Genomic DNA, 27,528 nt, shown 5'->3' with positions numbered 1-27,528 from the left:
CTTACCCTTTGGGCTACTGTCCTTGATCTAACAGATTGACACATGACACAAGCTTGGCCAGTCTTCCCTGGACAGGTAAAGATAGATCTCTATTCTCTCATGTTACACACCTTTAAGGACGTAAACCTGCAAACACCAGCTTTCCTGCCCCTGGCCTCATGGGGAGGACCCATTTGTAGTAGAAGATGGTGATGCCCACATGCAGAGAGAAATGGAGGAGATGGAGAGGCCTGACATTGTACAAGCTTATGGATGGAGTCAACCCTGAGACTGTCCCCAGCCCAGCCTTCCCAGTGAGTGTCTGTCTGTTCCCCTTCTTAGATTAAATTAAGTTCAGTTGCTTGCCACTGGAGAATTCTGACTCTGTGTTAATGGGATGATAGAGGAAGATGCAATTAATTCAGCTTTATAAAATTTGAAAGACAGGTTTCATAGAGGGGAAAACAACCAAGCTTTGTCTTTAGAGAGGAGGAGGGCTTCCACAGCAGAATGAAAAAGAAGGGCATTTCTAGGAAGCGGAGTACGGTGTGTTTTGGGTGAATAGTACCCTAATACAGGGAGAGACAGCAGAAGAGTGAGCACAACTTAGATCCCAAGGGTACTTCCTTGAATGCTTTTCTGTAGAGTTTGGGTTTTGACCTATCGGCATTAAGTGGGAAGTGAGTAACAGATTTTAAGCAGAGCTATGATATGGTGAAATGAATCTTTATTAAATTTTTAAAAATTTTTACTTATTTTGAGAGAGAGGTAGAGAGCAAGCAGAGGAGGGGAGACAGAAACCCAAGCAGGCTCTGCGCCAATAGTGCAGTGCGGGGCTCAGACTCGCAAACTGCGAGACCATGACATGAATCAAAATCAGCAGTTGAATGCTGAACCGACTTAGCCACCCAGGCACCCCAGATTAGTCTTTTAGAAATATAATTGGTCACAGTGAAGGGTAGTTGGCCAAAGGGAAAAAAAAATCAGAGAGTGCAGACAGGTGGTTACTGCTCCAAATTAGGTAAGAAATGACCGTCTGAACAAGGGCTGTATAGGGGATGGGCCAAGAGTCAGGATGTGGCCTGAAGGAGGGGATGCCCCCCTGGACAAGAGGGAGGGAGGAGAGGAGGCAGTCTGACACAATCCTTAGCTTCTGACTGGGATTGCCGGTTGGAGGGTGGAAGCACTGTTAACCAAGAAGGAAGAACAAGTTCTAGGGGGTGACAGTAGATTCCACTAGGCATGACTGATGCCCATGGGAGATACCTAACAGACATGTGAAGAAGTAGTAGTGTACAGCTCAGCAGTGAAGACAGAGCTGATGACAAAAGATTTAGAAGTCACTGTTATGCCATTGATACTGCTTTCTGAAAGACCCCTAAATAGGTATTGTTCACACTGTGTTCATTTATCTTCAAATACAAATTCAGTAGTTACGACAGCAAGAAATATCAGTGTCTATTTTATGGGTATAACTTACAATAGCTAATGTAAAATGCCAGCCATTCTATTTGGAGTGGGGGGAGGTAAAAGTTGCTAATTGATTTATCTACTTGCCTAGTGCTTTTTTTTTCTTTTTTCTTTTTTTTTTTTTTTTACACTTTAGTTAACTCTATTCAAGTGGCCTTTCTAGCACATATATTAGTATGGAAAACATTCAGACTAATGATTTAGGAAGCCTTGAGAGTCTGGAGCTCTAAAGAAGTGGCTTTGTGATCAGATAGATGCCTTTCACCTGTTGAGAGCCTTTCATGTTTATGGTTAAGGATGTTTCAATAGATGTTGGCTTTATCAAAATCAACAATAGAAATATTTTTCTGAGTTGCTTTTGGACTTAGCCACCTTCAAGTATTTCGTCTCTCTCTCTTTTTTTTTTAATTATTTATTTTATTTCTCCTTTTGTTAGTGGTTTTTTGTTTTGTTTTGTTTTGTTTGTTTTTTTTAGCCGTTTGTAAGCTTTTCCCAGATAATGATGAAAGTCAACCAATCATACACTTCCAAATACAGTGTAGCTACTTCTTCCTCCATTAAAAACCCGGGTTTGTAGGGAAACAAAAAGGTCTTAGGGGGAGATATAGCAAGAGCCAAGAGACCTGGGCTCTAGTATAAACTCTATTATGAGTTTATGCTCTTAGATTGTTATCTGACCTCTGTGCTGGCTCAGTTTCTACATCTGAAAAGGTTTATCCTCTTATCGTCTCAGAACAAATACTCTGCATATAGGAAATACTTTGAGTTCTTTTTAAACCATCTCTGAAAGAATGTAAGGCAACATGCTTATCTATAGCTGATCAAGAATCATCTATATCCATTTACGTTTCTGTGGATAAAACAGATGAATAAAAAAACAGCCCCAGGCTTGGCACATAGTAGGTGCTCAGTAAAATCCGCACTTTTTCAGTGCTTCCCTTCCTTCACTCACTTCTCACCTTTTTTGTTTCATACCTTCCCCAAGATGTTTTTAGTTTTTCCTTGCTAACTTGTTTAAACTTGGTTCAGAACAATCTGCAGTTTACAGAAGCAAGACCACAATATCCTAATATTCTAATATTCTAATATCCTAATATTCTAGGATAATTACATCCTGTGATCATGCCAAGCTAGAAACCGCCATGTCATCATGCTTTAGGAGATATTTATACTGTATTATTTTAGAGAACAAACTAGCTAATAGGTCAACTGTAACAAGTAGAAAAGAGAGTGGGGGGCGTGTAGAGCCTCGAGACTGTTCTGATTAGCGAGCGAGGCACACAGTGGTCCCAGCCAGTTGATTACAGGGTTGGTGGTTTGGACCATACTTGAGCCATCACCCTGCTCACTGGAGGCAAGAGGCAGTGTCAAGACTTCTGCTTCCTCTTAGGGTCCTTTGGTGTGTCACTTTTAAAAATGCCTATATTCAACCAACGGAGNAAAAAAAAATAGAAATAGAAACAAAAAAAATAAAAAATAAAAATGCCTATATTCTCTCTCTCTAGACATTACCGTTTGTGATCCTAATGTTATTACACATTGTCTCAAGTTTTTAAAAACAGACACATTAAAAAAAATAATAATAATAATGATGATGAGGGATGTTTGGAATACTCTTCAGTGAATTAATCACCAAGATGTTCTGAATGGAGGTAATTTTATGTCTAGGATGTTGAATATCTTTATGCTTCAGAGAAGAATTTAAACTGTTAAGATTCAGTGGCCGGTTGATCCCTGTGAAAACACCAATCTTGAGCCTGAGGGTCAGGTGCTTGCTTGGCTATGTTTCTGCTTCCNATAATTGGTTGGCCCCAATTGTTTTGTCAAGAAAAGTAAAAATAGATTCTCTTATAAAGAAAAGGGATTTTACATCTCCTCAGCTTCAAAGTAGGAGTGAACTGCCTCCTTTAACATAAGAATAACAGCTAGGGATTTGGTTCCCGTAAGTCCAACCTGGTCTTGGGGCACTTCCGCCCAATCCCCAGAGGAGAATTTTCTGTGCTGACAGATTCCGAACGCCTGACTGACTCCTGGCCCAGAGCAGAGACCCCCCGGGGGCCCAGGGGAGCCCGCCTGAGGACAGTGGCCCAGCCAAGGGCCCTGCTTTGCCTGAGCCAGGAAGCCACAGGCTGCTGTAGAGCTGCTGAGTTCAGTATTCTTCCCTCATTTCCATCCCCAGACTTGTGTTCTAAAAGTGGAGGAAAATACCTTCAGCGAAGCCCTAGAACTTTCAGGCACTCCATTTCCGTATTTTCCTGAGATGATTCCACAGGCAAGGGGAGACCACGTCATTGCTCCAACTCCTACAGAAGAGGAAAACTGAATATGTTATTTGTGCAAACTGAGATCAAAAGTGTGGGAGTATTTAAACAGGACTCGGTTAGTTATAGGGACACAGCTAGTCAGATAAGTCAGTATACGTCTTTCCATGACATTTTAGTTATTTACAAGTTATGCTTCATTTTAAAATTTCTTTTAATGTTTGTTTATTTTTGAGAGAGAGAGAGAGATAGGGCCTGAGCAGGGAGGGGCAGAGAGTGAGGGAGACACAGCATCTGAAACAGGCTCGAGGCTCTGAGCTGTCAGCACAGAGCCCTATGCGAGACTCGAATCCTTCTCCAACCGTGTGATCATGACCTGAGCCAAAGTCAGATGCTTAACTGACTGAGTTAGTTAACTGGCTTTATAAACCAGTTGAACACATATAGTCAGTTATAGGGAGCAGGCCTTGTTTTCAGGCCAAACAAGCCTGAAATATTTTCTGATTTCATAATTTTCTGATATCCAGAATCAATACTTTCTTTTTGTACTCAAACACTGCGACTTGCACAGGAGAATGCTTCAGTGCTTCTCAGGTCCCCTCAGTGCCCAAACAGCACCTGGTACATAGAAGCCCAGTGCCTACCGAAGAGCAGACAGACAGCAAGTCCCAGCAATTGTAACTGTTATTGCTGTTGAATTTTTTATTCGTCCTGCCCCCCACCCCCTTAGCCAGTACTTTTCCTGCTCTATATTTTAGGAACCTCTTTTTTTTTTTTTTTTAAGGAAGAAAATTATCTCTGGACAATGTTTTCATAAATAAGTGTGAACATGTGGCTTATTCATGTTTTTCTGATAGCCAAAATTCTTATGTACATGTTACATATATATTTCTTTCTTGAAATGATTACATCTACCTACACAGACATGTAGTGCTAGGCTTGTCAGGCATTCTTGAACTCCCCATGTCTAACTTAGTTCCAGGCACAGAGTAGGAGATACAGATGTATATATCCACAATTTTTTTTTTTTGGAAAGGCAGTTCTACTCAAAGATGCATGCTTTGGCTAGAGAAGCACCCTAGGAAAAATGAGTTTATTCATTGTTTCTGCCTTTCTTTCTATATGCATTTTTGGGAACACCTACTAAGTTCAGTTTATATGCCAGTCACAATTTACAACTGATTAGATTTCATCGGTAGTAGCCTACAGACTACCCTCTAGGGGTTTTTGATTCCTTTATAGTCTCTGAAATGGACAGTTCTCACAATCTCTATGTTAATTAGGAACATTAAGAAAAGCATTTCAGTAACACTTTTTTTCCAGATCACTGATACTTCTATTGTTAAAAATAATCAGTAAATTCGATTGTGAAGATTACCTATTTTATGGTAGAGCTCTGGTAGCTGAACCTCCACTTTCTCTCTCTGAAAAAGATGGTACTCAGCTTGTTCACAGACCGGTGGGATCATATTGAACTGCCTTGCTACAGAATAAGCTTCCTAGGGAGAAATAAGATTACAGCTGAATTTATACTGATGAGAAATAAGGCTGCTCTGTGATCCGTATGCATGAGGAAACTTCGTATTAGTGAAATCAATACCAACTAAGAAACATGTAAGATGCCAAATAATAAGCAAAGTTATGGCCATCAGTCTCACTAAGAGAAATAGCAAATGCAAGAAATCCTTATTCTTTGGAAGGGTCTGGACTCAGTCCAGGGCAAATAAGTCAGTGTGAATCATAATAGTGCATGATGAAACCCATAATTTAAGCTTCTACAGAAATAACTCACACTAACATATAAAGATGACATGTCATTAGCATGTTATAAACGGTAGGTTCTTTAACACAGTTTTAGAAAGGAAGCCAGACTATTTTGTTCATATGTCTCATTAGCTGGGGAATTCATTGAATCCTCCTGCCACTGAAGAACATGATAGAATGTGATTCTTGTTTAGAGACTTGCACCTTTACTGTGGTATTCCCACCTGATGAGATCCAGCCCCGTACCCATCTCTGTAAGGACAGAATTGATCACAGCATTCTAGTGCCATGGTGATTGTTAGCAATGTTTGCAAAAGGTCTTGCAATTTACACATAGTATCTGAAAAATAATAATAAGGCATTTAATGACCATTTAAAAATAGAAATGAAATTACCATGATCTCCATAGCACTCCACCTCGAGGTCCCCCAGTACATTGCCATCCCTTGGTTTATCACGTGTGTCATGGCGCGAACAATTTCTGTAGAAGCCCAAACAGCATTTCATTAGTTTCTTTACTTCTGAGAGTTATGTGATCTTTGTTTTGTTTTGGCCTGCCCAAATCTTAGAAGTTTAATGCAGCTATTTGTTTTATTAATAGAATTACTTCGACATCGGTGACAACATAATAGTCTAATATGACATTGATAGTTTGGAGGCTGATGGTGTTTTGGATAATTCCACTTTGCATTGTCAGTCTGCAGCAATACCACTAAATGATATTAAAAAATTAATGACCACTTTAAGTTCTTCCTTTACTTTCATTACTTCATGGTTGCTGGCCTGAATAAAGAATGTATGATTAACCTTTCTCAAAACCTGGGTACCTTGCTCAGCAAAATAAGAAGAGGAAACATTTATCTGGACTTTGTAGAATGTAAGGTCACTGAGGATAAAAGGCCTGTCTTTGTGTGTTGGATTTGCAGAGCTGAGCCTAACACAGGGTGTCTGTTTAATAGAGATGACTCAACAACAGTATGTTTAGCGGAAAGATAAACATATTAAATGCTGGACAAACAGCTGAGCCACAGTGGCTCCCAGCCCACAATGGCACACCCTGTCCTTGACCACTTTGAACTAAGACATCCATGTAATGCATTCTCCAGGGCCTGCTTTGCGGCCCCACTGAGTTTGCTCATCAGCTTCTTTCAGCGTGACATCACATTTCCTAAACAGGACAATGAATCCCATCCCCAGAGAGCTAGAGTTGAGCTCATTTTCTTGGCACCAGCCAGATGTGATACGAAACCGGAGACCATGGAGAACCTCAAGTTCAATGGCGTGGAAAGTCAAAGGCATGGCTAGAATTCTTTTACAAAGCGGGTCAAAACACCTAGGATGCCAGGTAATTTGACAATTTTCAAGGGGTTTGCAGGCCTCAGACTTCTCTGTGTCCTACTAATACCCCTAGGTTACGTGTCCTTCAGAAAACTCAAATCCTTGTCTCAAAGTTGAGTTGAAGTGGATGATTTTTATCTTATTTGTCACAAGCAAATTGATATCTCAAATGGTAGGAGACAGGATATGGAGTGAGACAGCCAGCATTAGAGAGTTGGCTTTCTTGCTTGTTTGGCTTTTAAATCACCCTTGGTTTCTTTGTTTGGAAGATGGGAATGCTTTTTACTCACCATTGTCTTCTCAACAGAAGTAGACTTTGGCTTATACGAAAAATATTTTTCTTTCTTGGAGAAAGGCTTCTAAATATCAGGTAATAACTCAGTAATCACCCAGCAACTGAAGCTATAAGTTCACTCTCCCTTTATAAAGCACATGAGATACAAAAAAGCTATATGAAACCTTTTCCTTTTATTATACAAATGGAAATGAGTGACTCTCATATGAACATTTCTAGAAGCAGAAAGCCATTATTTAAATCTCTCCCCAGAAGTTTTAGACACTTCTTAGACACTTCCATGGTTGCACCGGCCCCTCCCTTTCACATCCTGTTTCATTCAGAGCTCAGGAGTCCATTCCATCAGCAGTATTTAGTAAGTGTCTGTAGCGCAGGGTGCTGGGGATATTGTGGTGAATCAATCATGTCGGTAAATACTGATGAGGTAAACAGGGAATAAACTGAACCCAAGACACTCCCCTATCTCAATTCTATAATCAGTAAAATGAACATAGGACAGTTTAATGGTTTGGCCACATCGTCGTTACTTAGGCTTTGACAAGAGCAGTTAAGGTGAAGTGGCAGTCGTGACTTCCTTTACCTTCATTCACTTATTCACCATACACGTATTAAAAACCTAATTATTGGCCAGGGACTGGGCTGGTTGCTGGGTTCATCTGGGAGCAAAACACATACAGAGCTCCTGGACTCGGGAGTTTAGAGTTGAGAGGGTAAGAATGGTGATGTACACACGTAAGTAATTATAAAATGTGAAGTGCTATGAAGAAAACAAATAGGGGGCCGAGATAAGGAATGAGGTCAAGGAGGGTCTCCCCAAGGAGGAATGTTTAGGCGTCAGGAATAAAAAAGGGGCCAGTCATGTGAAGAACAAAGAGGGAACATTCTAGGCAGATGGAACAGCGTGCAGGGACAGAGCTTAGTGAGTTCTAGCAAAAAGCAACCTAGCCATTGGGGCAAGAGCTGAGGAAGGAAGGACGACAGGGTAGAAGATACAGTGGGCAGGGAGCAAACCATGTTGTTTGTATGTTATTCAAAGCTTAGTGGGAAGTTAGCACTCTCTAGGTAAGGAAATGAGAGGATGTAGTTTACATTTTCAAACACTATTTCTGCCTCTGCGATAGGGAATCAGTGGTGAGGGGGAGAGACTGCAGAAAGCAGGAAGATCTTTAGGAAGGAATGCAGTATTCCAGGCAGGAGATGAGGGTGGTGGTAGTACAGACAAAAACATGGATGGATTCAGAATATATATTGGAGGTAGAATCCACCAGACCTGAGTATGGACTGAATGTGGCAAAAGAGGAAAGGAAGGAATCAAGGTGATCTTCCAGATATCTGGCCACTTTACAGGGATGAAGAAGACTGAGGGGGCGACAGGTTTAGGGAGAAAAATTAAGAGTTCCTTTTTTTTTTTTTTTTTAAAGAGAGATAGAGAGGGTGAGTGGGAAAGAGGGGCAGAGGGAGAGAGAGAATCCCAAGCAGGCTCCATGCTCAGTTCTAGGCCTGACCTGGGGCTCAATCCCACAACCCTGGGATCATGACCTGAGCCGAAATCAAGTCGGACACTCAACTGACTGAGCCACTCAGGTGCCCCACGTGTACCTCTTTGGACGTGCAACAAATGGAGATGCCTGTGAGACCCTAAAGAGGAGATATCAGGTAGAAATCAGTGGATGAATCACATGGTCAGCAACCTGGGTTGGAGAAGATACATTTATCAGTGACGAGTCTATTAGTTGTATTTAAATTCCCAGAAGTGGTTGAGCCTACATAAGGGGAGTCTGTCAAGAAAACAGAAAAGGTTCTACTAGCCAGCCCGGGGGTCAGAGAAGACACTGCAGGGTTCCAGTTTATCAGCTGCCAGAGGAGCAGGAAGGAAGCCAGGGCGTGGGACGTTTCAGAATCAAGAGCAGAGAGTGCCTCAAGAAGGAACTGTGCCCACAGAGTGGAACACTCTGAGCGCTCAGAGCAGAGGTCACTAAAACAGTGCCTGCTGGCTTTGGCCAAACAGCAGGGAGGTCCTTGCAGGCCATGGGAAGAACCGTTCCAGTATCAGGTGTGTGATGGGACCACGGCCAGGCTGGCGCAGATCGAAGAAAGGGGTGTGGGGAAGACAGGCTTTAGGCATAACCTGAGTGGACTCTTTCGAGTTTGGAAGTGAATGAAACAGACAAATGGCTCAATAGCTGAAGGGGTACTTGGGGTCAAAGGAGAGTTTCATTGTAAAGATGGGGAGATGTAAGAGTAAGCCTGTATGCCACTGGGAGTGATATAAAAAGAGGGAATTGTTGATGATCCCTGCTGGAGGCTGGGGCAGAAGGGAGAGAGAGACTTGATAAGGTCAGATGGAGGACTGGCAAAGTCCCCGTGAGGAGCAGAGGACACTTCTTCCAGATGTTGGAACCCCAAAAGGTTTGTCAAACTCATTGTGGGAAGACATGGGAGCTCCCAATGCATTCTCTTCCCAATAAGCTATCAACCAAGTGAAGAAGAGGTAGGTGTGAGAAGGGCAAGTTGACCATAGGTGCTTCCGAGTATGGATGAGCCTATGCAAGACTTTACAATGCCCCAAATATTTTAGTTGCTGGTAATTTCTGGCTCCTCCCAGATCTGTTGTGCTTCTGACTCTGGCAGAATGAGGAACTCTTGGAAGTTCTTATCCTTGGAGGAGGCTGCAGCACTGAATGCAGGCAAAACTCGTGAGAGAACAGGGGCTGCAGTTGGAGATTCACGTTGCCACAGATGAAAAATTAAAGTTGGGCACCTGGGTGGCTCGATTGGTTAAGCATCCAACTTCAGCTCAGGTCATGATCTCGCGGTCTGAGAGTTCGAGTCCTGTGTCAGACTCTATGCTGACAGTCTGGAGCCTGCTTCAAATTCTGTCTCCCTCACTGCCACTCCCCCGCTCGTGCTCTTTCTCTCTCAAAAATAAATATTTTTAAAATTTTTAATAAAAATAATTAAACATAATAAATGTTAATTTTTTTTTTTTTTTTTTTTAACATCAGAGAAAAATCCCCCAAGTTGTTTAGCTATGTAGCAAGAAATTGCCATACTGATCTGGCTGAAGTGGGCTTTTACACAATTCTACTCTTTAAGGACACAAGAGGGCAGCATTGTTGAAAGAAAAAATCAACCGAGTCCAGGCGGTTTTACTCCTGTCTCGTGGAGATGCGTTTTAAAAGCATCCCCAACAGAGCATGCATTCCAGGTGAGAAAAGGATGTTAGGAGGGTTTTTATGTGCATTGCAATGCACCTGCCTCTGGGAAAGGACCTGCAGACAAACATGATGAAATCTGGCAACCCAGGACAGAGTGCAACTCCCTTGGCTTTTCCAGGAAGCCTTAGCACCAGTGGTTCTCAACGGGGACTGCACAGTAAAACACAAAAACTACACTATGGGACCTCCACTGGAGTTCTTTTATATCAGAACCTTTAGATGTGAGGCCCCAGCATCAACAGTTTAGAAACTCATCCCAGGTGATTCTAGAGTACAGCCAGGGTTTAGAACCACTGTGCTTGTCTATACCAGTCGTCGCAATGTGACCCCTGGACCAGCAGCATCAGCATCTGGAAACTTGTGAGAAATGCAGATTATAGGGTTTTACTCTAGACCTACTGAATTATAAATTTTGGGGGGGGGGGGCCACTGGCTNAAAACGGGGGGGGGGGGGGGGGGGCAGCAGTCTGTGTTTTAAGCATCCCTGCAAGCAATTCTGGTGTGTTTTAAGAAACACTGCTTTATCCCATTCCCAAGTAAGCCATTTTAGAGTGAATAAACTTTCTCCTGCCTTTCCTCTTCTGCTCTTTCATCTAAATGCTTCATGCTGTAATTTAACCTCTGATTATTTGCTATAGTGCACATGCAAACAGTCACTGGGACCTCCATGTGCACATGCACGCGTACACACACATACACACACTTTGGTATGAATTGAAGTCACCCAAGGAATTTGATGAAAAGGCTGAGGTCCAGATCTTAGCCTACTTCCGTGAGCCTAGGCCTTTGTGTTATTTTCATTGGCTCTAAAACCTCAAAGTTTGAGAAACGCCATCTAAGCTATTGAAAAACGTTAAATGTTCCCTGTGTACTCCTTTCCGGATTGAAACAATCTTTATACTTTGACCCACTGGCCACAGGAAGCTCTCTCTTATTCCCTGTATCCTTAGCACACAGCTGGCCCTCTATAAATGCCACAAGTCAATTTCGTTCCTGTGAGTATTCCATTTCCTCATTTGTAAAGTGAGCACGATATTGATCCTGTGGCATTTTTCAAAGCTTGACATGAGATAATGTGTGTAGATCAATTTGTGAATCTAAAATTGTAACACAAACTGAGTAACATGCAAGCAGGATGTGGCCCTGGTTGTTTCTTCTCAAATAGGCTCAGATTTTAGCTACAAAATTTTAGTTACAAAAAAAGAAAAATGTTGACATTCATCTTCCAGTAATGAAGGTCGTCTGTATTTTAAAATATGTATTTTATGGTAAAGGACTTAATAAAATTGTTTAATTTCAGTGCAAAAAAATGTGTTGATAAACATGTTTTTTTTTTAAATTGGCCTATATACAAAAAAATAGTTGCTTACATTAAACCATTTTTCATGGGAAATGTACCCAATAGCTTTGAAAGTTGTGAGCAAATAGTTACACTGCTTGCCCAATAAACCACAATAACTACAGATTAAAATATGCAGAAATTAGTGTTTTAATCAAATAAACTGGACTCAAGTTAATCTGGCCATAGTGACACAGAATGATGAAAACAAAAGAAACCTCAGAGATAATCCAGTGCAGTTTCCTCTTATTCTAGATGAAGAAACAGGCTAGAAGTTCATTGTTTTAAGGTATAGTTAAAAGCTTGAATGTTATTAACAATATAAATATTTCAAATATGCTTACAAAATGCCAAGAGTGAAATACACAAAACAATAATTGTACCACGTGGCGGAACTCTATGTAATTTTGTTCTCTATTTTCCAAGATTCCTGGAAATTTCTGGAAATGTGTTATCATACTTTTATAATGTAAAAAAGAAAAAAGGGAAACAAATTCCCTATCAAGCAAAGGTACCACTTTAAAACAATGTTAGGGATTACTTCACAAATATTTTTAACCAAATGAAATTGCCATTGTTAGAATTCAGAAATGGTTGACTATTGATAGTGTCATTCGTATGGTTCAACCAGATCCTGTCTTTTTTCAGAGAGGACCGTGGTGGAGACTGAGGCACTGGTAAGATGTAGAGATTTGGTTTCACCCAAGCAGTTATAGACACTAATAAAAAATTAGGTCTAGACCGGAGTACACTTTTCACTCCAGACCAGCTCTTTGTTTACTTAACTTCTGTTTATTTGCCTATTTGATTTCAGAAACCTGTGGTGGTGGGTTTATAATGGTGCCTCTTTGTGGCTTAGGGGTTTCCCACTGCTGTATCAATCCTTTATCTTCCTGGCTGTACAGAATCCTCCCTCAGTGCCCAGCTGAGTGTCTGGAGACAGAGAACTATCCTTCCTTACAGGAATGGAGACTGGTACCTATAAGTGGAGCACATCATGTTTAGCCTTAAAGCTTTGCTGACTGTCTGAGGAAAGCTGGACTTTTTTGGCCTTCCAGAGCACACACCAGGATTCAGGAGACATGGGTTTCTGTCCCATCATCTTACTGCCTCGGGAACATCCTTTGACCTTGTTGGATCTCAGTGTTTTCAACACAAGTGAGCAGACTGATAATAATCAAGCACATAGGGAATCTTTCTTAAAACTGGTTTGCTGGATAATACGTTAACTTTCATTTCACTGGTGAAGAACCCGAGGCTCAGAAAGTCGCTTGGGCAGTTGTTAGCAGATAATCTATGAGGCCACTTCTAGCTCTGAAGTTCTTGAAAGCTTAGTGTATAGTGCACTGTGGGGGAAGGGGGACTGGGGGACAGAAAAATAATAGGGTGTTTGCTTAATTCCACTGTGTTCTGTGAACATGAAATGCACTGTGTGTAGTTCTATCCAGCCCTTTGCATTAATACACGATGACTATAGTTCATGCATGATGTGTATGAATGACTTGGGAAATGTAAGCTCTCTTATTGCTTCCTTGAAGAAAGACTTCCAATTTGATGACTCTTTGAAAAAAAGAGCCCAAAAAGGGATTGTGTCTGCATCTGACCTGTTGAAATTCAGGGAAAAAGTGGTCTTCACAAGATAGCTTACAAAGAATAGCTTTCTGGGTCAGGACATAGGCCAAAATGATCATAATTGACAAGATTCAAGAGTCTAGAAAGCAATACATGGACTGGATCAAGCCAGTAAAACCTTTCAAGTTAAACTTTGTTCAAAACTCTGACCCCAGAATGGAACTGTGTCTCTTCAAGGACAATGCATTGTCCTTACCTTGTAGCTACCCTGTCCCTAAAGGGCACATGGTCCTCAATGAAACACTGTATTTCCTGGACACTTTGAACTGGGCCTCCGATATTGCCCAGATGCGATTTCTGAATCTTATTCTGAAATGTGGAATAAGTTCCTGACATGGGACACTTGTAGTCTCACTTTGACCTCAAGTCCAAAGGGCCTGAACAAAAATAGTAGTTGGTAAATACCTGTAAGTTCCAAAGTGAGTCACTGGACCGCCTATATAGGACTGGTAAGAATAAATGGGTGGGAGCAGAGAAATAATTTAATTGGATTTGAGTTCTGTGGCATTTCCCTACCTCCCTCTGTGATGCCTCTCTCCTTCTCTACTTTGCACCCCATCTCAAACTAAACAAAACTCGAACCAATAATTCCAATTTGCAGAACTTGCAAATAAGAGCAGCTCCCTGAAGCAAGAGCCTGGAATTGCTGTGACTTTTCCAGAACAGACACTGCTTTCCTGGGGACTCCTCCTTCCTTTTCAGCTCCCCCTGCAGAGCAGGGAGGCTATGTGATGCTGTATACTTTTAATATTATTTCTTTCTCCACCAGACATGTGCTCTAGCAAAAGAGCAATTGTTCATTTTACACTTAGATAAGTATGGCCGAGTGACTTGCTTAAGGCAATGACAGAGCTTTCTTATCTTTCAGTGCTGCTACATCCTCATTATTTCCCTGTAATTCTCTGATCACCACCTCCAATCTTTCCAGCTTTTCACTTAGCCACTACTGCCTGCTGCTACTCCCCAAGAAATAATTATGTAGAACGTGGTTCATAAAATCCTACCTCTTCCTTCAACATAATCTAAATATGACCTCACTATTTCCTACTAAAATGAGGTTATTCCAAACTATCAGTGACACCTGTATTTGGCTAATAGTAAATGATAGTAAAGAGATGATTTCTGTCCTGATGAAAAGGAGGTAGCATCCATGATGAGTACAGTGCTGTTCTTGTATATGTCAGAGTCTACAGATTTGTGAACAATGGAATGAATTCTGATTCACTTAAAAAAATTAAAAATGAGAGTAAATAAACCCATTGCCTTAAATTTGGTCTGGAGCAAGGCAAAAAATACACAGATTTTTAAAAATCTAAAGTGAAGTGAAATTCCAGGATGGTGCAAATTTGCTAAATACGTAACTTATGTCTTCATCTGTGAAGCTTAAAGTTATACCATCAGTGGATTGTAGGAAACTAGCTTATAGCCCAAGTTAATACCTTGAGGCTCCCTTTGACAATGTTATTAGTCAATCTTTAAAAAAATTTTTTTAAGTGTTATTTATTTCTTTTTTTTTTTTTAATATATATATATTTTTTTAATTTATTTCTAGGAGAGAGAGGGAAAGAGAGACAGCGTGAGCAGGGGAGGGTCAGAGAGAGAGGGAGTCACAGACTGAAACAGGCTCCAGGCTCCGAGCTGGCAGTCAGCACAGAGCCCGACGCGGGGCTCGAACCCACGAACCGCGAGATCATGACCTAAGCGAAAGTCGGACGCTTAACCGACTAAGCCACCCAGGCGCCCCAAGTGTTATTTATTTCTGACAGAGAGAGACAGAGCGTGAGCAGGGGAGGGGCAGAGAGAGAGGGAGACAAAATCCAAAGCAGGCTCCAGGCTGAGGTGTTGGCACAGAGCCCAACGCAGGGCTCAAACTCAAGAGCTGTGAGATCATGACCTGAGCCGAAGTCAGACGCTTAACTGACTGAGCCACCCAGAAGCCCCTAGTCAATCTTTAAAAAAGGAATTTTTATAGTTTGAACATGGGTCTTCTTCTGAAGTGGGATATCTCTCTGATACAAATGAAGGCATTAAACTTAGAAAAAAAAATTTCTTTCCTTCTGTCAAAACTTATAAAGTTTAGTTCTTGCCAGTTAAGCCCCACAAATTTCATCATAGAACATGGCTGTCTTAGTCTGTTCAGGTTGTTATAGCAAAAATACCATAAACATGTAATAAAAATACTACAGGTGGCTTAAAGAATGTTCATTTCTCATAGTCCAGGGCTGAGAAATACAGGACCAGGGCTCTGACAGATTCAGTTTCTGATGAAATCTCACTTACTGGTCTGTAGACAGCCATCTTTTTGCCATGTCCTCACAGGCAGAGGAAGATTGCTGGGGTGTCTTTTATAAGGGAACTGATCCCATTCATGAGGACTTTACCCTCATGGCCTAGTTACCTACCAAAAGTCTTACCTCCTAATACCATCACGTTGGGAATAGGTTTCAACATGTCAATTTTAGGGTGCCACAAATCTCAGTTTATAGCAAACGCTAAGATAATTTTGGTCTAGAAAATTCTAAAGCAGGTGTTGCCAGCTGCTCATTACTGCCTGTCCCCCCCACCCCCAGTCAATGTAACAGAATGAATTATCTACAAACTGTATGCAGAAATTTAAAACGTTAACCTGCCATGTAGATTTATTTGGGAGAACCAACTTACTCTAACTTAAAAACAACAAAGTGAAAACTTTCTTATGTATCAGGAATAATTATGGTATAAGATAATTCTGGTATATGACAATAAAACCTAATCAGCAATACCTAGAAACATAAGGGAGATGTTATAGAGACACCCTCATTTAACCTTAGTATATAAAATATTTAAAGATGATATCTTTGAGAAGGATCATCTTTGCATTTTGTGATCTGCTTTAGGTTGCATTTTTTCTTACTGATAAATGAGGATGAATCTAGCTTCTTGCTGTATGAGGTTTAGGTTTTTCTTTTAGAAGTAAATTATTAAAAACTCAATGGAAAGTTTTTAAATTCTAAAAGATTTACCAGCTCTTGTCACTGGAGGTGTAGAGGTTATATATGCTTCAGACTTGATTGTTCCAACAAATCACTGAAGACCAACTTTTTCCTAACTCTGCTATCCCCATCCCGGTTTCCTCTGTGGCATTAATGTGGCTCTCAGTAGCATCTATGACCACGTGCTTCCTTGTTCATACTCAGCAGGGCCCTTTTGCCTCAGTGTTCAAACTCCTGAGATTCACTCTGATTAGGTTCTTTTGGTCATGTGAGCCAGTGACTGTGGTCAAAGGTAAAAAAAGGGACTAATTGGTTTAACATAACCCAGAGCCCACATCAGAACCAAGGACCAGCAAGGGGAGAGGAAGTGGCTTTCCTATGGGTCAGTTGGTGGTTTGGGGGCAGGGTCACCGCCCACATGAAAACCTGGGTATTTGAGAAAAGAGAGATCGCTGCTCAGCAGAAAACCCACAATTTCCACTGTGCTCAGATCAGGTCTGGTTGGGCATGACAAAAACAGGGACAGGAAGAAGGCTAACTCTACTGAGTTCTTATAATTCACTGGGCTCTATCTTGGACATGTTATCAACATTAATGCATCTAAGTTTGACTACAGCCCTATGAGGTGGTGTTACTACATTTCTGTTTCACAGTGAAGAAACTGAGGCTCGGGAAGATGAAAAACTTGATGAAACCAGGTTTGTGCTTGTTCGATAAAGCCAGCCCCACCCACCAATCTTCATACTCAAACAAAATGAAGCAGAAATATCTCTTTCCCTTTCTCCTCATCCATATTTATATATTTCATGCCCATTCTTTTGGCTTTGCTATTTGAAGCACGTCGAGGGTTAATAAAGGAAACAGACCTTTAGGCACGTATTATCAAAACACTCACTAAGGAACAGTTTTCCAAATGTTCATGGAGATACTAAAATATAAACGGAACTGCCACCCATCCTATATGATGCCTATTATTTCTAACTTCATTATTAGTGGAATAGTTATTTTTACACCAGGGAGCCTCTGCCATTGCTTTGTGGAGATCTGACTCAAGCCTTGAATTTCTGATCTTTTCAATCATGAGATGTCACTGTCGTTGGCCAGACAGATGTGGAATCCTGACCTGTAGCTACTTATTCTATTACCCTGTCTAGAGCTTTTTATTTCTACAACTGTGTATCAGCTTCTTAGGACAGGCTTTTCACTTTATTCTAAAAGGAATTCTATCTTGTGGGTGTAAGAAGAAAGCAAGCAAGTTGGCAGAGGATTGATAAGAGTAAAAAAAAATATTTATCCTAATGAGATTTTCTACTGGCAAATCCATTTTATGCTATAACAGGAAGCAATCTTTATTGCTTCTTTAAAGATGTAGAGCTGGCCTTACTTCCTGGTTCTACCACGGAAGACATCTGAGAGAAGATGCTATCTTAATCTTAGTGATACCAAACCCTCTATTGCAGCAGCAGATGCTGCTCACTGGCAGCCCCAAATCCACGTTGGCTCTGCAGTTATCTATATTTGTCAGGTAGCTGGTAACTAACCAAAGGCAACTAACTAAAAGGCAACTTTTAAACTTGATAAGGTGGAATGGGAAGATGTTCTCAGCTTGTCAACAGTGAACTACCTGGTAAGGAGGGAAAACTCCCTCTGTTCATGTTTAACACAAGGCATCTGCTGCTCTGTAGATTAAAACATAGGCAGGCCCAGTGGTGGCTGGGCCCCTTTCACTGCAAGAGCCATGTGGGAAGAAGCTAGTCTGTCCCCTGGGTCTGCCCTGGGATGCTCACGTCCTTTTCCTTGTATCTATTTCACTGTTCCGCATACTGTCTGTTTGTATCTGAAGCCCTTAATCTCTTTCTTTGGGGCTTGCTTTCCCGTTTTTCACCTTCTTCCCCATTCCTGACCCAAGGATGGCTGTTTCCCCTGGCTTTCCTTATTAGGATCTTATGCTAAGAGAGGATATACCCAGGTTTTCAGGGTAAGACAATACTTCCTCAATGCTTCTAACACATAAGCCATCATAGTGGCCACAAAAGCAAATGTTATTAGACAGATTTGACTTTACCATAAAAATCTATGCAAATGGCTACTCTACACCATAAAAAGCATTTGCTTTAAAGCAGTGAGAATATTTTTCTTTACACGTCTTTGAGTAAAACTGGTATGGAAGGAAAATGGCTTATGTTTAGTCTGTGGCTTTTCCAGCTCCCCGTCCTCCCATATCCACCTTTTCCACACATAGCACACTTCTTTGTGGTTCAGGGGAAAGCCTTGCCTACTTGTAAGGCAAAGAGCAGTAAGAATGGGGTCAGTGACTAAAGTTATAATGAGTTGTCACCCTTGGGAACTGGTCTTTAATTAGACACAAAACCCTAGTTTGATCTAGTCCTTTTGGCCCTGAACTTTTGTATATTTCCATGCCACATTTTGTGAGGCTCCCTCACGTAAATATAAGGGTCTTCTGTCTTCTGGAGCATTAGGAATAATGACAAACAGTAACTTAGCACTTATAATGCACCTAGACTGGGACATCTGGGTGGCTCAGTTAGTTGAGCATCCAACTTCAGCCCAGGTAATGATCTTAATGGTTCATGAGTTTAAGCCCTGCATTGGGTTTTGAGCTGACAGCAGGGAGCCTGCTTCCCTGTCTCCCTCTCTCTGCCCCTCCCCTGCTCATCCTTTCTCTCTCTCTCTCTCAAAAATAAATAAACATTAAAAAAATAAAAAAATAATGCACCTGGACTTTACATATATTAACTCAGTCATCACAACAAAGACCTTACAGGAAAGGACTGTGATTGTTACTCGTATTTCTTATTTTGCACTGGAGAAAACTGAGGCACAAGGAGGGTGAATAAATTGCTCAAGGATATTTAGCTAGTAGGTGAAAGCAGGCAGCCTGGCTCTAATCTGCTCTTAAACACAGAGGACATTTCAGTATTTTAGAAATTCCAGACATTGGCAGACTTGTACAAGCAGAGTAGACCAGGAAGTCCTGTTAGAGCATGACAGGTTCCACTAAAGGCATGAAATGCCACCTGCAGAACTGCTTCAGGAGCTGACAGGAACCATTTTGTTTCCGAGCTCACTCACTTGGTACGGGCGCCTACTCAGTGTGACCACACGGTGCTTCTCTGTGACACAGCCACAGGGACCATTTCTCTTCCCTACTTGGCCTTCGTTGCCTTTTACACGTGAAACTCTTTCAGTCTAGGAAGTTGACAGGATGAGCAGAACCAAGGAGAAAGAGATCACTAGTTCCTGAGTTGTTCTTCACTCATGAACTACCACTTACAACATAAGGCAGGAAGAACTAAATGTGAAATAGAGGAAGAACCATCATTCTGTACACGTGAAAAAGAAGGGGTGATTAATTCCAACTAAGGGGATCAGGATGTCTTCCTAGGGGACATTACATGAAGACAAGCTGCAATGTGTGATCTTAAAGTAGAAATGGACCAAGAGAGAATATTAGTGAGACAATCAGAGAGATACAAATAAGATCTATAGATTATATATTATAGTGTCATTGTTAATTTCTAGACATGAATCATTGTCCTGTGGTTATGTGAGATGTTAATACTTGAAATAATCTGGGAGAGGGTATATAGGACTCTTTTGTACTGTTCTTACTACTTTTTAATGTTTGAAATTCTATCAGTGGATAGTTTAAAATAGAAAAATAAGGTATATCCAATGAATAGAAACTTTAAAAATAACAAGATACCCAATAAATGGAACTTATGTTTTCTTCTCATCCTGCAGCAGATTATATCACACAGCCTGTTTTAGAGGTTTCCAAGGAAAGAAGTCTGGCTTGACATAGGTTTGTTGTTGTTTTTTTTTAACTTTTAAAAAAAATGTTTTATTTATTTCTGAAAGAGAGAGAGAGACAGTGTGAGCAGGGGAGGGTCAGAGAGATAGGGAGACACAGAATCTGAAACAGTCTCCAGGCTCTGAGTGGGCTGTCAGCACAGAGCCCGATGCAGGGCTCAAACCCACGAACCATGAGATCATGGCTTGAGCCAAAGTCAGAGGCTTAACCAGCTGAGCCATCCAGGCACCCCTCGACACAGGTTTTTAGGAGATGGCTGGCAAGTCTCTGGTGCTGCTATGTTTCTGGAGGGATGCAGTGAGAGATGGGTTGGCTTCTGATTATGGAATCAGGAGTAGGAAAATTTGATTGTGTATTTAAAAACCCCAAGGACTGTGCCTGGACCTTGACAGCCATGAGATCATAGTTAATACTGACAACTCAATACCCCTGGCATTTTGATCTCATTTGTGTGTGGTTATTGATTGAATCCTTGGCTTTGTCAAGGTAACATGTGCACATCATTTACAGAGTCAGTGCTAAAAGGCTTGTAACCAAAAGCGGCAGACCTTTGACTCTACCTGCACCCCAGAGGTAACCACTTACAAAATAGGTTGTGTAGTCTAGTATTAATCTCTACATTTTTCAATAATGTTTATGCATTACTCCCTTGGCCCTGCTGTTTTAGACATTATCAGTTGACCTCTCGTGGAGGTCAGAGTTTTAGCTCCTGTTCATACACCCTTCTATCCTATCTTCCCAATATATTCACATCTCAGTTTAGGGTCATGTTCATATTCTATGTTTTCATTTTTTTAAGAGATTTTTTTTAATGCTTATTTGTTTTGAGAGGGAGAGAGAGAACCCCAAGCAGGCTCCATGGTGTCAGCGCAGAGCCAGACATGGGGCTTGATTCCACGAACCGTGAGCCTGAGCCAAATTATGACCTGAGACAAAATCAAGAGTCAGAGGCTTAACCGACTAAGCCACCTTGATGCCCCAATTCTGTTTTCTTTTTAATGACTACATACTTAGTGTCCAGTACTGAGCAACGTAGTTTACAATGATTATATTTTCTTCCCTCTATAACTTTTCATTTCTCCTCAAGTGGACAACTTCTTCATTAACAGTTTTCTTTGGAGCTTCCCTAAATCTCCCCATACTTTGTGCAAATGTCTCTCCATACAGTTTTCTGCGTGGTCAAGCCTGTGAGAAACTGAATTCCTTTTTTCTTTTTCCTTCTTAGCTGTCCTCCTGCTACAGTCTACACTGCTTGCTCTCTGTGCCTCTGCACAGCTGTCCTGCTGCCATCTCTCTTCCTGTCACCCCAGATTCCCTTCTTCCTTCAAGTGAGTTGGATCCGATGATTTCCTCTTTGTGGTGTTAATCTCTCATTTTGGTGGAGTATATTTTCCAAGTAGTTTTTGAGGAGTTGTGTTTGGGGGATAAGAAAGTCAGAATGTTAGGATTTCCTCAGCCCTGGCTGGTGGTGTTTGCCCACCATCTCTTTGCTAGGATTTTGAAGGCTTGCTGCCTGGTGTCCTGGTTTTTAGTTGTGCCGTTGGGAGCCCGTAGACAGCCCTTATTCTCGGTCCTTCACATGTGTACTCTGTCAGGTCTCTGGAATATTTTAGGATGTTTTTCCTCATCTTTTCAGTTGTGAAATTTTATTATGATGTTCCTTTGTGTGAGTCTTTATTCATTCATTGTCCTGGGTCTTGATGGGCACTTATAATCTGGAGACTCATGCTCTTCAACTCTGGAGATTTTCTTGTATTGTTTTTTTTGATAACTACCTCTCCTACATTTTATCTGTTCTCTCTAGAAATCTTTTAGTTGAATAGATGTTGGACTGCCTGGAGAAAATCTTAATTTTGTTATTGTTTTCGCTCCTATTGTCCATGTCTTCCCTTCCCCTGCTTTCTGAAATATTCCCTCACCTTTAATGTCTTACATCTTTATTGACTTTAAAATTTTTTAATATTTTTAGCCATTATATTTTATAATCTGTATACATATTTTTTTCTAATTCTGTGTGGTTAATCTTTCATTCTGTTCTCATTCCATTAATGCAGTATCTTTTCTTATCTCACCAAATAGATTAACTGTAGTTTCTTTGGAACTTTCTGTTAATTACTCTGTTTTCTTCTATCTATTTGAGCTTAAAAAAATTTCATATTGTGAGTTCTCTTTGAATGTTGGGTAATCCTTGGGTTTCTGTTCATGTTTACAAGTAAAGCACTAAAACTGTGTTTGGTTGGCGCTTATCAACTGGTGTAAGTCACTGTGGAAATAATTAGGGGATTTACCACTTTTTTCCACTGTGGTTATCTTTCACAACGGTGTCTATATCTGTTAGATTGTTTTTTCTTGAAAAAAATATTCTCTAGAGAAGTATTCTCTCATCTTCTGCCTGGGGCAAGTGTAACCTGGTTATAGTAATCTGGTAGTAAGTGAGAGGAGAGGTCTGGGATCTAACTTCAAAGTCTTCCCCCCCCCACCCCCAGCCTAGCCCTACCTTCATGTCTGATATCTCCTAGACTACAACCTCTCAAATAATTGCTCTAGTTTATGTACCTCTTGCTTCCTTTATTGGAGGGGAAAGGCAGGACCCTGCCAGGAGACCAGGGACATGGAGCCTTCATAGCTCTGTTCTTTTAAACAACTACTTTGTTTCCAGTTCCCGCCTCACCCCCATCTTCTGTGATGGTTGGTTCCTCTAATGCTCTAAAAATTTGAGGTTGTGCAGTGGAAATTAACTTGCTTTTCACCTGTGAGCACATGTAATAAATCTTCCCTTAGTTCTACTGAGTCATTTGCAATTCCTCTTTGCCTTTCCCACTTTCACATATGAAGGTCCAGCTTAGCAGTTGTTTGCTACTTTTATCAAACAGGAAGTTTCTATTTCTGTGCCTTGGCCTGTATGTTATTTATTGGGTAATTTTTTTTTCTTTTTAAAGGAAAGGGGCCAAAATGTTTTATTTTGTCATCTTAAACCATTAGGTTTCCTTACTGTTTCTCAAATGAGGAAACCATGACTCAGAGATTAGGTGGCTTTCACCCACTCATCCACTCCCTATTTCACCAAAACAGCTCTTGTCAAGGTTACTGACGATCTTCACACCATTAACGCTGATTGACAATTCCCAGTACTCATCTGACTTGACACATCACTAGCACTGATAGGGTTCATCATGTCTTCTTCCTTGATATGTTTTTGGTTTGTTTTATTTTGTTTGTTTGTTTTTGGTTTGTTTTTTGTTTTTTAACCTCTCCCTTTTCCTAACCTCCAAATATTGAAGACCTCCAGGGCTCAGTCCTTGGTCCTTTTTTTCTCTTTTTTCCACCTTTTCTTTCTGTTTTTATTCCTTGTGTGATTTACCAATTCTTAACGCTTTAAATATCTTTAACATGCAGACAAATCCTCCACTTACATCTCTATTTCAGGTCTGTCTCCTGAGTTTCAGATTCAGTGTCCAGCTGCCTCCTCAGCATCCCCACTTGGACGTCTAATGAACATCTCAAACTCAAGCTCCCTGGTCTTCCCCCACAAACAGCCCCACCTGTGGTGTTTCTAATGTTAGTTAATGGCAGCTTTTGACAGCCTCCATCCTTCTAGTGACTCAGACCTCAAACCTTAGATTCATTCTCTACTTCTGTCTGTTACACCCATATCCAATCCATGAGGAACTCTGCTGGCTCTACATTCAGTATTTATCCAAACTCCACATTTCCCCAGCTAGCACCTTCATCTGAGCCATTGTCTTCTCTCATCTAGGTTGCTATGATGATTTCCTAGCATGTCTCCCTACTTCTACATTTGCCCCTTTATAATTTAGTCTAAGTCAAGTCATGTCATTTATTTGTCCGAAATTCAGAGGGCTGCAAAACATCTCTGTAATCTCTCTGAACTCTTTTCCTGCACTCTTCCTTCTTCACTCTGTGGTCACATTGATGTTCTTGATGTTCCTCAAACCACAATAGGTGTCTCTCATCTCAGGGTCTTTGCACTGTGTCTTTAGCCAGAAAAAATGCTCTTATCTCCCTCCTAGTTACTCATTTTACTTCTTCAAGTCTTTGCTATCATCTTACCTTCTCAGTGACCACTTACAACTCCCTGAGCATTCCCACCTTAATTCCTCTGCTGTACCTTTTCCTTGGTTCTCTAACACTCGATCATCTTCTAATAGTCTACATGATTTTTTATTTTACTCTTTATTCCCTATCTGTCTTACTAAATCAAATGTGTCCCACAAGGGTAGGAATCTTTGTTTATTTTGTTCTCTTGTATATTCCAGGCACAAGAAAAATGCCTAGTGTACAGTGGGCACTCAATAAATATTAATTAAACATAAATAAATGAATGAACTCAGTTATAGACCTGTTTTTAGTATACCATATTCTTCTCTGGGTGAGTGCCAGAAGATGACAATTAAAATGCATTCTATGAAAGACCTAAATGTAAGACAGGAAGTCATCAAAATCCTCGAGGAGAAAGCAGTCAAGAACCTCTATGACCTTGGCCACAGCAACTTCTTACTTAACATATCTCTGGAGGCAAGGGAAACAAAAGTAAAAATGAACTATTGGGACCTCATTGAAATAAAAACCTTCTGCACAGCAAAATAAACAATCAGCAAAACTAAAAGGTAACCGACAGAATGGGAGAAGATATTTGCAAACAACATATCAAATAAAGGGTTAATATCCAAAACCTATAAAGAACTTATCAAATTCAAAACCCCCAGAAATAAATAATCCAGTGAAGAAATGGGCTAAAGACATGAACAGACACTTCTCCAAAGAAAACATCCAGATGGCTAATAGACACATGAAACGATGGTCAATGTCACTCATCATCAGAGAAATACAAATCAAAACCACAGTGAGATACTACCTCCCACTTGTCAGAATGGCTACCATTAACAACTGAGGCAATGACAGATGTTCGCAAGGATGTGGAGAAAGAGGATCTGTTTTGCACTGCTGGTGGGAATGCAAACTGGTGCAGCCACTCTGGAAAACAGTATGGAGGTCCCTCAAAAAATTAAAAATAGAACTACCCTACGACCCAGAGATTGCACTACTAGGTATTCATCCAAGAGATACAGGTATGCTATTTTGAAGGGACACAAGCACCCCTATGTTCATAGCAGCACTATCAACAATAGCCATTTGGAAAGAGCCCAAATGTCCATTGATGAATGAATGGATAAAGAAGATGCAGTGTGTGTGTGTGTCTGTGTTTGTGTGTGTGTATACACACACACACATATATATGTGTATGTATATATATATATACATATAATGGATATGTAAATGGGTAAAGAAGATGTGTGTGTATATATATATACATACATATATATATATATACCCATACATATATGCAATGGAGTATATACATATATATACAATGGAGTATTACTCGCCAATCAAAAAGAATGAAATCTTTCCATTTGCAACTANGGGGGGGGGGGGTTAAATGGGTAAGGGGCATTAAGGAATCTACTCCTGAAATCTTGTTGCACTATATGCTAACTAACTTGGATGTAAACTAAAAAAAAATAAAAAATAAAAAAAATATATTACACACACACATTTATATATATATATAAATATAAATATATAATGCATCTTATAGGTTTTTTGAGAAAGAGACTTGCAATATTTGTCTCATGCTTGAGAAAAGAGTAGGGAAATGGATGGGAGAAACAAAATTTCACCATTTTTTCTTGCCCTGGTTATTCTTTTTGGTATCCAGATCTTCCTTTTTAAAATTTCTTTTAAGCTTTGTGTGGATTTTTATATCAGTTTGCTTTTTCTCTCATCTTACTAGATAAAAGCACTCATTTATAGGTGGCAATTGGGTTCATTCCATTACCGAATTTATTTCCAGCTTACATATTAATGATGCAACACTTTCCTTCTTTCTTCAAGTAAAAAAATACTAATACTGAACTTACTTTCTTTCCCTTTTTCTTGCTTCCCTGTACCCATCCTTTCTATCCACTCGTCCTTAAGAAAACAAAAACAAATTTTCTTATATAAGGAAATTCTAGGTTGACTCTACTAGGGTTTCAAAAGTTGTTTAAAATGATCTCATCTAATTACCATTAATCTTGTATGATTGGCTTCATTGAAGCTAGTCACAACAAAAGCTCACCTTTCAGAATTTAAAATAGAACAAAACCCAACATAGAGATACATTTAGAAAGGATGGATAAATTCCAAACTGCAGAGGCTAAGGTTTTAAAGCTTATAATCTTCTTCAGTATTTGACCATTAACAATTACTCACCAAAGTAGAAGTGACACTTTCAAGAGTCTTCAGATTCCTAGGGAGATTTTGTGTGGGGAAGGACCCTGGTGGGGTATCGGAGATGTCTGTGCATAATGCATACTTTTTTTTTTAATATACAGGTGGCCAAATGCTTTATTTTGTAACTTGTAGAGACTTTGAATCTTAAGCACACAAGGCTTTCTAAGCTTCTAATTATAGTGAACATTTTCGTATAAAGGAAACAAATTCGGTTTCTGAAACTAGTGGAAAAGTTAATTTCTTTCATGTACAAACTAAGTCAGATTGGTATTAAAATTAGTTTTTTTACTCTAATTTTTATTTTAGAGAGAGCATGAACTGGCAAGATGGGCAGAGGGAGACAGAGAGAGAATCTTAAGCAGGCTCCACACTCAGCATGGATCCCACGTGATCCCACGACTCTGGCATCATGATCGGAGGCAAAATTAAGAGTCAGAAACTAAAATGACTGAACTACCCAGGTGCCCCTAAAGTTAGGTATTTAAATATATGTAATGAATATGTGGAACAAGCATGACTCAGGATACTGTAATCATAACACAATTTTATTTTTTTTAACTTTCTCACTATCACTTTACATTCAGTGGGAACAAGTATCCCTTGGCTCTGATGAAAACTCAGGATGGTCCCACAGCTTTCCTGCCCACTCGTGGATAACAGCCATTCCTGATATCATTTAAAATGATAAATATAGCCCCCATAGATCTCAATCAAAACTCCAAACTCAAATACTTCTCCTTTTCCTAGCTGGGACCTGCTTAGAGGAGCAGCCTGGAGGAAGGGGCAGTGAGATGAGACATGATTCATCTCTTTATTCATCTACTTCCTGCTTCTCCTCTGTGCCCTTCTCCTAATACATCTGGGTGTTCACCTCCAACCCCCAAGTCTCCAGGAGGCTGTCCTAGAAGATAGGAAGCCTACACAGGAAACATTCACAGATGCCCTGTCACCTCCAGAGGGGGTATACTCCTTTGCTGTACCACTAAAGGAGAGAACCAGCCCACTTTTCCATGTCTAGGTTTGCCAGGACACGAGTCAGCTCCCAAGCTGCTATACTCCTTAACTGTCGGGCTCACACTTTAAACAATCTGAGTAGCCTTGCAACTCTCCACCCCCAGCCAGGGTTGA

General features: G+C 40.5%; 1 protein-coding gene across 1 annotated transcript in view; it reads right to left on the bottom strand.

Annotated features, from left to right (window-relative positions):
• The window catches only part of KCNAB1 (potassium voltage-gated channel subfamily A regulatory beta subunit 1), a 269,277-nt gene that overhangs the window by 15,953 nt on the left and 225,796 nt on the right, over positions 1-27,528 (bottom strand). Inside the window, exons 9-11 of the mRNA XM_077750098.1 lie at positions 5,870-5,955; positions 5,089-5,209; positions 3,658-3,752 (exon numbers count right to left, since the gene is read on the bottom strand). Coding sequence (XP_077606224.1) covers positions 3,658-3,752; positions 5,089-5,209; positions 5,870-5,955 — 302 coding nt within the window. The remainder of the gene's footprint in view (positions 1-3,657; positions 3,753-5,088; positions 5,210-5,869; positions 5,956-27,528) is intronic.

Source organism: Crocuta crocuta, unplaced genomic scaffold (genome assembly GCF_008692635.1).
Source record: "Crocuta crocuta isolate KB4526 unplaced genomic scaffold, BGI_CrCroc_1.0 scaffold19, whole genome shotgun sequence".
NCBI classification, from domain to species: domain Eukaryota; kingdom Metazoa; phylum Chordata; class Mammalia; order Carnivora; family Hyaenidae; genus Crocuta; species Crocuta crocuta.
This window is presented reverse-complemented; position numbering and strand designations above follow the sequence as displayed.